Source organism: Denticeps clupeoides, chromosome 6 (assembly GCF_900700375.1).
Source record: "Denticeps clupeoides chromosome 6, fDenClu1.1, whole genome shotgun sequence".
Classification (NCBI taxonomy): domain Eukaryota; kingdom Metazoa; phylum Chordata; class Actinopteri; order Clupeiformes; family Denticipitidae; genus Denticeps; species Denticeps clupeoides.
In genome coordinates this window covers 4,145,742-4,157,511 of record NC_041712.1, presented here as the reverse complement: position 1 = coordinate 4,157,511, position 11,770 = coordinate 4,145,742, and the positions used below count along the sequence as shown (strand labels likewise).

At 46.7% G+C, this 11,770-nt stretch overlaps 1 protein-coding gene across 1 annotated transcript; it reads right to left on the bottom strand.

Annotated features, from left to right (window-relative positions):
* Positions 1-650: 650 nt before the first annotated feature.
* sim2 (SIM bHLH transcription factor 2) lies at positions 651-10,986 on the bottom strand. The gene is made up of 11 exons (XM_028984807.1): positions 10,380-10,986; positions 9,223-9,305; positions 8,901-8,990; positions 6,975-7,083; positions 6,340-6,425; positions 4,835-5,034; positions 4,641-4,747; positions 3,780-3,927; positions 3,528-3,693; positions 3,100-3,433; positions 651-2,162 (listed from the first exon to the last, which is right to left on the bottom strand). Exons 1-11 carry the CDS (start codon positions 10,552-10,554, stop codon positions 1,465-1,467), a joined length of 2,196 nt encoding a protein of 731 aa, XP_028840640.1. The 5' UTR covers positions 10,555-10,986; the 3' UTR covers positions 651-1,464.
* Between the last annotated feature and the right edge of the window lie 784 nt (positions 10,987-11,770).

Below are 11,770 nucleotides of genomic sequence, written 5' to 3'. Positions count from 1 at the left end.
GCTGTGCAAAAGTTCATTAAGCAAATAGCCTGCCTCAGATCTATAAATGCTCCTCTCTCAATATCCTATTAAACAATTTCTGCAGAAGGTCTCTGGGGTCAGAGGAATCTATCCTTTTTAATATTGGCTGCATAATACCACATCTCAATCTGCCCTCCCCAGAGACTGGCAGGAGTGCTCCGGGGAGCCCTTTGGCTCACCTTCAAAATCTTTTATTTTCTTTACACAAGCAATAAGTCCCCTGCTTTTTTTTTTTATAAGCAAACAGAGCGTTCTGCCAGAAGCCCTGCACACTGGTGCCTATACAACACATCGCTTAAGAATCAGGCTGATGGACGCGTGTCTCTGCTGCAGTGCAAGCTCTGCAAAGGCCGTGGTTTTATTGCACAAATGGGGGTGCAGGATCAAGCATCTTCCGGTTGGCTGCAAATACTGTCGGGGTTCATTCATAGCGGTATATTTAAAATGAATGCGCTTCTAAAAGTAATTCGTCATACATCCAGATTCAAAATACATCTGTGGTCTAATGCAGGCGTTTTTTTTTTTGGTTTTTTTTGCAAGCACATTATGCATATTCCCTGCTAAAATGAATGTTAAAATGACAAAATGAAATAAATAGCTATAAATGTGAGCAATTACTATACAGGCTGTGAACTCATTACATATATTTATTTTGAAATAAAGTGAACTACCACCCTTCAGCATGAATGCAGCTTCTTCAAGAGTCTTTCTTATTGTGTTCCATCATAAATAAGCAAGAAGCAATGTGTTCCACAAGAATAAATACACACACATAACCCATTTGTCATTTACTGTAAGCAGGAGTCTTACAATTCAATTTAATGACCAATAGAAGCCGCGTTCGTTTTAAGCAACACCGCCACTGGTTGTTAGGCAACGAGTGAATCTGTGCCCGCCCCCCGTAGATTCAACATTTTCTTAGATTCAACATGTCAGACCACTGGCTGCTGCAGTGCATTCTGGTTTTGTTTTTTTTTTTCTTAATAAGCCGAGGACACTTCTGAGAATCCGCTGACTGATACGCTGGATGATGATACGGTATGGTGCAGCGCTGCAGAAGGCCTTTTTCGCCCCCGGACGCATTTCCGCTACCCAAATGCTGCTCGTATTTAAGCATTACGAAGTTTTTTTTTGCATGTATTGCCTCATGTTGTCCTCACAGGATTGTAAGAAGTGTGACTGACGCGATGGCTTTCAGTCTTATAGAATAATGTGAACTGCAATGCAGCATCGCATTACCTAGGATTTCTGCGCAATATGCAAAAATATAGAATATTCACTAGACCTGAAACTTGGCCCTGGGTACAAAACATCAGTCAGGTGCTTAAAACCCAAGCACACGCACTCTCTCCCCCTGTGAATGTCCTGAGGTCTGCACTGGCCATCAAATGCTCAGAGTTCACACCCCTTGTGGCCACGTTGTCCCCTTTGACCCCGGACTTGTCACCTCTCGTTGGTGATGATGACGGACGTGCCGATGTAATGAGGGATCTCCCTGTAGGTTTCTGGCGAGGAGCTGGAGGCGGGGCTTTGGCTCTTGTAGAGGTACGGGTTGATCTCCTCCCCCCTGTAGCTGTAATTGTCCATTAAATGGCCCAGAGTGTAGGTCGGCCCTTGGAAGGAGCCATGCTTGGCCAGAACATGGTGGAAGTTCAAAGACACATAAGGGGCCTGTGCCCCCAAGCCCATTCCCACGAACATCTTTTTCTCCTCCGAGCTGCCCTGCTCCAGTAACTTGTGGGTCCCATGGTCCCCGTTGCTGTCCCCCGGATCCAGGACAGAGAGCTCGGCCCGGTGGCCGTAAGGAGGCTCCATCATGCACAGCTGCCTGCGCTGCTCCAACATCACCTGCACAGGGAGGTGCTGCCGAAGGGGTCGGGCCTGCTCGCACCCAGACTTGGCTAGCATGCTAGCCCCGAGCACGGAGCAGGGCGGGGCCTTCTCCGCACAGTCCGCGGAGTCCTTTCCATCCGCTTTAGCAACCTGCTGTGGGGTGTGCAGTTGGGCTTCTAGCTTGTTCTGGCTGAGTGTGTGATGGTCGTAGGGCTCCTCCTTGAACCGGCTGCTAGGCCTGGAAGTGGAGCAGCTGGAAAAGCCCTCATGCACGGGGTCGCTGATGTACCTTCGACTGGCGGCTGGCCCTGCGGGTCGAGAATGAAATGGTACGTTAAAGCAACTGAAATGTAACCGGTGACGTCAGGGAAAGTGTGTGCTGAGCGATGCAGCAGACTCCGGCCAATCCCGCCACTGCTTTCAGCCTGTGGCCCTGTCGCCACGACAGTGCCAACCCTGAGCCCAGACCCTACGAACTCCAAGACCCTAACCTAGGCAATCATTTACGAGTCCTGGCGCTTCGGCAGAGTGAAAGACTCGGCACGACCTTAACTGTATGTTTGATGGAGCCGTTTCCTCACACAACAGCCCATTTCCTGCGCCGAAACGCGGTTTTATCATTTCATGGCGGTTTATGGCATCTCCTGTGACTGTCAGAGGACACAACTGTTATTTTTGCTTCTGTCCAGGCTGAGGTGGTCTGATCTTCAGTATGGGTCCGGGTTCCTCATCATCGATAGAAGACTATACGTGTGCACCGCCTACGATTCCTGTGCCGAGGGTCAGGTATTACACAGGAGCAGGCAAGGTGCAGGAAGGGCGTGGCCACACGAAGCATGATTTGTTCAATGTCCGACATCTAGACACATTGATCTCTGATTAGTGGGGGGGTTCACGATTTTGTGGTGGGAGCCATTTTAAACTAAAATGGTCTTTTTTTCCTAAGTACACTTTAAATGTTTTAAAAGCAACCAATTAATTAAAAGGAACCCATCACATTCATTACATTCGTTGAAAATCAAACCAAACAAACCAAATAAAGTTTTTTGGAATAATAAACCAGCTTCTGCAACCTCAAATAATTGTCACGTGAGCTCTCCGTAATTGTACGAATTGTCGTAAGGTGAAAGGGAGGCGTGTACCTGGCATGCGCTCTGAAAATTCAAACAATTTTTCTCTTGAGAATTGACTTTCATCCGGAACCCGAGCCGCCTTTTCCGTGGGTATAAAAGGTATTCCGCCTACCCGTGTATGTGCTGTTGCAGGGCCCGGGAGACTGCGTTCTGGGGTTGGCGGGGGTCCAGTGCCCGTCGCCCCGGGCCTGCAGGGAAGTGAGCAGCTGGCGCGCCGCTGGGCTGGGAGAGCCCTGGGCCGGCCGCAGCCTCTTCGCGGCCAGGGTGGGACTGTCTGGAGGGAAGTGGCCGTAGGTGTAGGGGAGCGGCAGTCCGTACAGCACGTCTCCGGCCTCTGACATGGAGCTCTGCTCTTGACAGGACGTCAGGCTGTAGGGGGAGGAGTCTTTCCAGCTTGCCGTATGTGGGAAGCACTCCAGTTTCTCTGACTGGAAACAAGGGTTCGGCTACAAATGAAACAAAGAGAAAAATATCGTAATTAATATCGTAAATTAATATTCTTTGTTTTGTCTAATTTTCAGGAGGGCACCGCAGTCGAACCTGGGGGTATGGAGACATTTTCTTTTTTGATTTGATTTTGAGCGCTTTAGACTTGAGATGCTTGCGGGAGTCGTGAGAGGAAGCGAGGACGTTCTTGTAGGCGGGTCCCGGCTTGACGGCCCTGGTCTGGTCCTGGGAGAGTTGCAGGTCTTTGTACTCCACATCCCTGCAGAGAACCACATGCAGCTTGTATTAGCGCATCCCACGTCCACATCCAGCTAGACGGGCTGTGGGTCAAAGGTCGCCACTCACGTGAGCACGTAGTTGACGCTGACTATGCAGTGCGGCCGAGAGGAGCGGCTGTTGTGCACGATGGTGGCGTAGCTCTGCACCCAGACCCACCCGCCGTGTTTGGAGAGCATGCGGTAGTACTTGGTGGTGACCTGTCCTTTCACCAGCACTGCAGAAGAGCATAAGAAAAAAATGTATTCCCATCCTCACAATACATAGTGTTAAAAGGAAAAGGTGAAGTTACACAGTGGTAGAAATTCCCCTTTCATGGTGCAGCCATCAAATAAAAAAAACTAAAGTTTATCTGTTTTAACTTGAGATATCTTGTCTTTGTAGTGTATTCAATTGGATATAGTTTGAAGAAGATTTGCAAATCATTGTATTCTGTTTTATTTACATTTTACCAACTTCATTGGAATTGGGGTTGCACATTAATCCAGAATGTATTTCTCAGAATTCTGTTCAATGTTTTGCAAAATGACTTTAATCTGTATGTCACACATTAACAAGCTGTAGTGAGGAAAAAAAACAAATGCAAAATACAAGAATATGAATACCAAGTTGGTTCTGCAGTTCTGCAAATACACGTGTTACTGCCAATGTATGTATAATCAAAAGGCTGATATAATGTTCATTAAAATTCATCCTGAGTCATTAAAGGCAGACTGAAATGAAGTTTCATGTACAAAGATGTTTTAATCAGGCTTTTTGATCAGTGTGCATTCACAGTCATCTTATTTTAAACTGGAATATAGATTAACTGCAGTTTTCAACACTGAATTTAACACTGAATCGGGTTGGGGTTTAAACTCTGGCATACTTCAGTACTAGCATTTATTTAATGTATGTAAAGAACAGGAAGTGCAGAGTTGGAGCACTTACACAGGTGGTGTGCATATCGTAGATGGAAGACGTCACACCCATGGACGTGGTGGTACAAGGTTTTTTCAATCAGGTCCTGGGGCTCGTACCCCGTCAGATCTGCAACCCTGTTGTATGGAAAGGTAAAAGCGTACAGAAGGCGTGTTTGACAAGGAAACGAGCGTGAGACCACACTTCTGCCTGAGGGTCTTTACCGGCTGTCCAGGAAAATGAGCTTGAGGTCCAGGCTAGCACGGAACATGAACATGTTGCTGTGCAGCTTGATCTCGGTGATCCCGCTGGGCGGCAGCGAGTGGCCCACGGCCACCAGACCCATGATCTGATAGCAGGAATCGTACAGCGTCATGTCCACCACGTACTGCCGGATCTTCAGGTACCCGCTGCAGTGGATCACCTGGAAAAGGCAGCAGAATAAGTGAGGGACCCCACCCTGGCCCCGCTGCGCTCTGCTTGGTGCTCGGTGCCCTGTGAGCGCCAGTCTTGGCGGCCCCTGCCGCACTTGATGCAGCCACGCGCCGGACCCGCTCTGCAATACCGCTTCCTGTTTACCTTTTCAGCACGCCGAGTGGTGCAGTAGTGCTCCTGCGTTCCCAGGGATGATTTATTCTCCCCTTAACATAAACGGCGTGTTTATTGCCAATGTAAATTTCAAACAAATCTCCCAAGCCATGGGGCTGGATGATTTATGGGTGACAGGCGAACACGGAGGGACGTGGAACCCAGCTGTTGCACCAGGGAAATGGTTTCAAAATGAAAAATTGCATTTGTTATGGTAAATATATGTATGATCAAATCTTGGAATGCAATTAAAAGCATTTTTTTTCTATAGAACTATGGAAACTTCCTGTGGAAGTGGTTCCATGTTAATTATTAGTTTAATTTCAACACCAACACGACTTCTTCATCATCTGCTAATTAAATCAACCAAATCTCACCAAATCAGGAAAGTGTTGAGAACCACTGATGTGGACTTAACCCTCCAATTTCACCCAGTTTGGATTGCTGAGCCCTTCCTAACTTAAGGTCAGTTCTTTAGCATTATTATAACACTGCTATATCTTTGACATATTTCAGCTAATTTAATTCAATTAATTTGAAATTTTGAAAGAACTTGGACAAGCAGTTAATTCAGTAAATTAAAAACATCATTATTTTACACATACACAAGCCCATCAACTGAGAAATAAGTGAAAAAAGAAATGCTGCTGCATTCTGTATTTTTAGCTGCTTTTTACAGAATAATAGAATAATATCTGCATGATGTAAACATTTGCAACGTGAGGTTTTTGCAGTGACCAATAAGTTACGAAATCGTTAAAAAAGAGCATCTAATCAGGCTATATTCTCATATTGTTAACGTTGACACAATAAAAAAAAAAAAAGAATTTACTAATATTGCCTGCTAGAAGGAGAAACACGCCGAGATTTTACTTTTACTGCGTGCTTATGAATAGATGGCATGCACAATAGTGTCTGATTGCGAGTCAAATTTCCCCGGCTCTGTCTGCACTGCAGTATGTACAGTACGTTTGCTTGCGCCTACTTTTCATCTGGGCATTTGCCATGCAAAATGTTGGCTGGAGTTATGTACATAAAATTTCATGGAACATGCTACTCTCACGCTGAATATGCCATATCTCCTTTCAGACTTGAGTGCGATGTTTCGGTATTAAAACCGGAATTTTCGCGGTGATGGTACCTTATAGCCCCCACAAGTCAGTCCGGCATTGCGCTTGGCCAGAACACACTTCATTCTGAGGAAAAAGGAGCGCTCCATCTCGTACTCTGTAAGACACACACACACACACACACACACACACACACACATGAAAGAAGCCCCGATGGCTCTTCTCTCTCAGCTCTAAGCCCTGGTGTATTCTCCTCGGCTGTAATACTGTTCCTTGAGCCTGTTGTCCTGTTCACATAGTGGAAGGAGGATCACCGTAATCCCGAGAAGTACGACTTTCCCCTAATGCTCGCGGAGAGAAAAAAAAAAAAGCCGCGGATGAAATGTAATGAAGTGTTTCTGCGCACCGTACGGCTGCCCGTCCCTTACCAACTCTGCACGGTCCTCGTTACAGTCTTCTACAGTTTTACCCTTAACTCTGTCACAGCGCTCTTGTGTTAGTGGTGTAGTTTGTGGAGAAGCGTTACGGTGGCAGGAAACCTGCAGGTCAGTGTATATGTGAAGCGGCAACATTTTCGAATATTTGATTATCTGTAGAAACACTTCATTAAGCCAGAAAGGCTCAGACTATTGGTTGTTAAACGAGTTTGGTTAATCGGCATTGCTTCTGCGGGTATGCGGTGAACCGTACGGCGCTGCTGAAGTACCTTGCAGCAAGTGGGGGTGCGGGGGCTGATGGGCGCTCAGCACTGCCGTCATCTCGTCGTGGTCGGAGGGGTGGATGTACTCGAAGATGCTGTTCCCTGTCAGCTCCACCTGGGGCAGGCATACAAACGGCCGATCCGGTGAGGATTTATCACCAACATGTTACCCCCACGCCGCCGCCACCGCAGAAAAATCTGCCATTAGCATATGAAAGCATACACAGAACCCACGCAAGACTTTGATCTCTTTTGCAACTTCAATTTGTGGGTCAGATTAGACACTGAGCAGGTCGCTGCTCAACGCGTCAAGTACAAATTAGTTTCTTCACAGAGCCGCTAAAGAGACTTAATCTGAGCTTTTGTAGTCGCCCAGAAACGCAGGATCTGCCCTGATTATCAGGCGCCTGACAAAAGGGGGCAAAAAAAAAAAGCCCCTTATGGCAGATGTGTGCAGCGCCACCATCCTCATTCGGCAGGATCGCCTGGCCTTTCCATCTCAGCTACAGTTAGAGCGGACGGGGTTCTCACTACACACACACACACACACACACACACAGTTGCACCCACCTACTCACACGCACAGAGCTTTTGGTGGGTGTGCTGGGGCAGGTGCTCCAAGCAAATTTTCTACAACAATAAAGATTTGCATCAGGTGACATACGAACAGGTCGCATTTTTGCACAAGCGATAAGATGAGCAAATGCGGCTTCAAAAAACCGTGTTGGTTTTAAAATCACCGAGGAGGGGGGGTGGGGTCTTTGGTAGTTTACTCAGGTGAGGGGTCGGCTGCCACACAAACCTGGTTTTAAAGTGGACCATTGTCTCAGCGGGAGTGCTATAGATCTGCGCTTTGCATGTCTGGAATTCTGGGAAGAGTCGAGGAGGACTCTGATGTCACTGCTGGGGACAGGTGCCTGGGGGACATTTGGAGGGTTAGGCAAAAGAGGGCTGGCTTCAGAGATATTCATTTATTTGTAGAAATGGATTTATTTGGCTTCTACCACAGTAAAAATGTGCAAAAAAATCTAAAACATTCTTGTGGTTTTTGAGTCATATGAGACTTGGCTTGACACCATCAAGATAAAATAAATAGATTTATGTTAATTATACAGCAGTAAATTAACATTCCGTCTCGCAGAATGTATTTCTGTCCCTCTGTAATTGTCATCATTTATGAGAAAAAGACAACACTGTAAAAAAATACAAAGTTGGGAAAGCTTTAAAATTGAAGGCACCCGACTGCAAAGCACGTACATGGCGCCGAGTTGAGATAACTTTTGCCCAACTTTTCATTTTTTACGGTGAACCTACCATGTAAACATTTGCCACAGGTTGGCGTAGTCTGTATACGATCCCTTATGATGCTAGCGAGACACTACTACTATTTTGCAATGGTCCTGACTGTCAGCCACGTAAAGTTCCACTCAGCACATTTCCAGCAGTTTTCAACCGTGGCCGACGTGCAGCTCACCGGCCCGGCTGACTTTCCGACAGTCTGGGTGGCGGTGTCATGTCAGACTTGCTCAGGTGACACGAAACAGCTAATCTGAAACATTTCTGTGACCCCGGGCAGCCGTTCGCTCGGCCTGCTGGGCAAACAAAGGGCCGGGCGCATGCACGGTGCCAAACGCGAGCTGACCCGGGACAGACCTCCAGAAAACAGGCGGACAGATAATATTTTCTCATCACCCCGTAGCCCTCTGCTTATCTCTGTTAGCCAAAACGGCAAACAGCCCAACTGTTTGGTCTACAAATACATCTGAAAAGTCCTATCTGGCTGACCCCTGGGTGACCTTGATTTCGCTGAATGAACCAGACAGAACAGGTAACATTTGAAACGTCAGCAGACAAAGAGCAAGGTGGATTCTCAACATTTGCTTTAGGGTTTGGTAGCCAGCGGTGGGGCGGGGCTGATAACCGCAGACCCACCTGTGACAGGCCCAGGTGAACGGACGCCGTCTCCGAGATGTACATGATCTTCCCGTCGGAGGCCACCACGAAGACGAAGCCGTCCAGAGTCTGGTGTGAAAAGCAGACACCACTCCAGTTTACTCTTCCATGGTTATTCCCTCTGGAGAAAGTATCTATTATCTTTATATCTACGCAGAAATACTCTACACTCCACAGGTTATTTAAACTATTTGGGGCGCAATTGCTGGCAAGGATACAGCGAATAAGTGTGAATGTTGCATTGTACGCCGACGCATCGTGCCTCTGGTATGAGTTTATAGATTTAGCTGCTCGGACTTACCTGGAGCAGGTGGGACCCCAACTCTTTGGCCACATTGTCCAGCGGGCTGATTCGAGACGGTTGTCCCCAGGCCTCCCCCAAACCTGAGAGTGAATGAATGAAAGCAAGTTTAAACCCCTGCTGTACGCCTTTTAAATGGCCCATCTTTTCGGATGAAATTGTGACCCCCTGTCTGTCTTCACTCATCTGTCTCTGTCTCTCTGCAGAATTACTAAACCACAAAATGTTGGATTTCATGGACTCCTGGTCTGTTTTTTCTTTTCGATGTTCAGCAGAAATATTTACAGCGTTTGTTGGTTGTGACAAACACACGACTCCCTGATGAATGGAAATAAATATGTTTCATAAAATAATTGGTTTCATGGTTAAACTGTTTTACGTATCTGACTTTTATGATTGAAATTGTTGTAGATAGAATCTGAGAGTCTGCTGTGTATTTTGGTTATAAGTTGTAATAAAACAATATTATAACGTGAATAAAAATATTATATTAGAATAAGACAGGTTTACGGCAGTAATTCAACTTTATCCGTCGGAAAAAGACCCGAGCGAAGAAAGGAGGAAAAGAAATGAAAAAGATTGCGGTAAATGTCGGATAAATACGTAAATACCCGGATTTTAAATGCCGCGTCCTGTCCCCGTTTAATACATTTAATTCATCCAAACTGCTAGCTCTTCGTTTATTTTAAATTATTATATTTTTAATTGTTTTTCAAATTATTAGGAAAAATCCTAGTGGATTGTTAGGCTGGACACGCGTAACGCGTGAATTATGCGTAAATTAATCATGCGTGGTTTCCAAGCCTCTGGTTTACCTGAAATTATTATAAACGAGGAAATATTTCTTATTTTCGATGCTTCGTCTTCATTTTAATTAAAGAAATAAAATAGCTGAAAGGTAATGTCAGTAACGCGCTTTTAATGTGACGCACATTACGCACATTTCATTTAAGCTACAAAAAAGCAGATTAAATTATGAAATTCAATAAAAAAAATGTAACTGGTCTAAAAACCATTTTTCATTTTGCTTTTTTTTGAGATTATTCGCGTCGCGTAATGTGAATATTTAAAGAATTAAAATGAGCAGGTGTCATAATGAATCGATTTCGGCTGTACTGTGATGGAATAGGGAGTATTATTGTAATAGGGGACATCACCGTCGGGGAAGACGGCCCGCATCTTCAGGTAGCTGCTGGTCAGCCGGATGATGGAGGCTTTATCCAGCTGCGAGGTGATGGCCGACGGCAGCGGCAGCAGCTTGGCCAGCTCGTAAAACTCCCCGTTCTCCTTCTCGCGTCGCGTCTTCGCCGCGTTCTTCGACTTCTCCTTCATCTCGCTCCAGGAAGTTCTCGGTCTAGACGCGCGTCTGTCTCCGGATGAAGAGGACGGGCCGCCCGACCCCACGGAACATGTCTGCTGCGCGCCGCCGCTGTCGCGACCATCAGAATATTTAAAAAAGTTGGAAATGCCGGTGCTTCATTCTCCAATCTCCCTGTCATAAATAATACCAGTAATACGACAGCGAAATAAAAATAATGTTAATAGAAGCGCGTGATGATCAGCTATGGTCATTAAACAAAATGTTCTCAGTCTTTTAAAAACGCGCCTTCAGGAAATCCATCCACGCCGGCCCGCTCTCCGCGTAAAGGCGCCTTCGGAAACGTCCACGCTGGAGGTTCGGGGCTCCGGGACTTTGGGGCTCCGGGCTCTTCGCTCCACCAGGCGCCGCGAACCGGGGAGGATGGAACCGCCACTCGGCGAACACCTTTCTGCGAGCAGCGCGGCGGATCCCCGAGGGAGGGGGGGGGGGGCGCGGGAGCGCGCGAGGGGGGGGTCAGAACGCGCGTGCCCGCGCGCGCGCTCCCGCCACATCGTCCTTATCAATTACAGTGGAGCAGGGAAAGAGGAACGCAGGATGGTTCTCCTCAGGAATTGTCAGTGTGAAGTGAGGTTCTTGCTGGGTCCTTCAGAGAACTCAGGGGCTGCTGTTGGATTTTGACACAACCTCTAAAAAGGCAGCAAGAAAGATCTTTATTACGATTTTACAGTCAATGGCCAGTAATTCAAACATACCAATAGGAGAGGAGAAATGATGAGAACAGTGGCGTTATGTGAGAAGGAGCAAGGTGCGTGTAACCCATGAGCAGTGTTTACAATATGGGAAATGTGTGAAATTAAGCTCAGGAAATTATCACACGAACGAGTTGATGAGCAGAATTTGAGAACATCCCCCCCCCCTTTTTTTTTCCCCTCCTCCGTTGCTGGCTGTTCTTCCACTGCAGAATACCCTGGTTCTGGAGTCCAGGCCTTTCCCACACTGCCCACCCTCTTCAGGCCTCCATCCACCAAATCATTCCTTTAAATGTTGGAAACCGTCTCCATGTGGCTTCTGCTGATGCGTATATGATGCTAAACAGGATCGTTTTCGACTTTTCGAGAAGCAGATATTCTGCTAAATATGTCCCACATTCAGGCTTAACAGCAAGTTAATACACCACAGGCAGAAACGGAGCTTAACCCCTTATTAACCTCTGCTGGTGAACCTCGT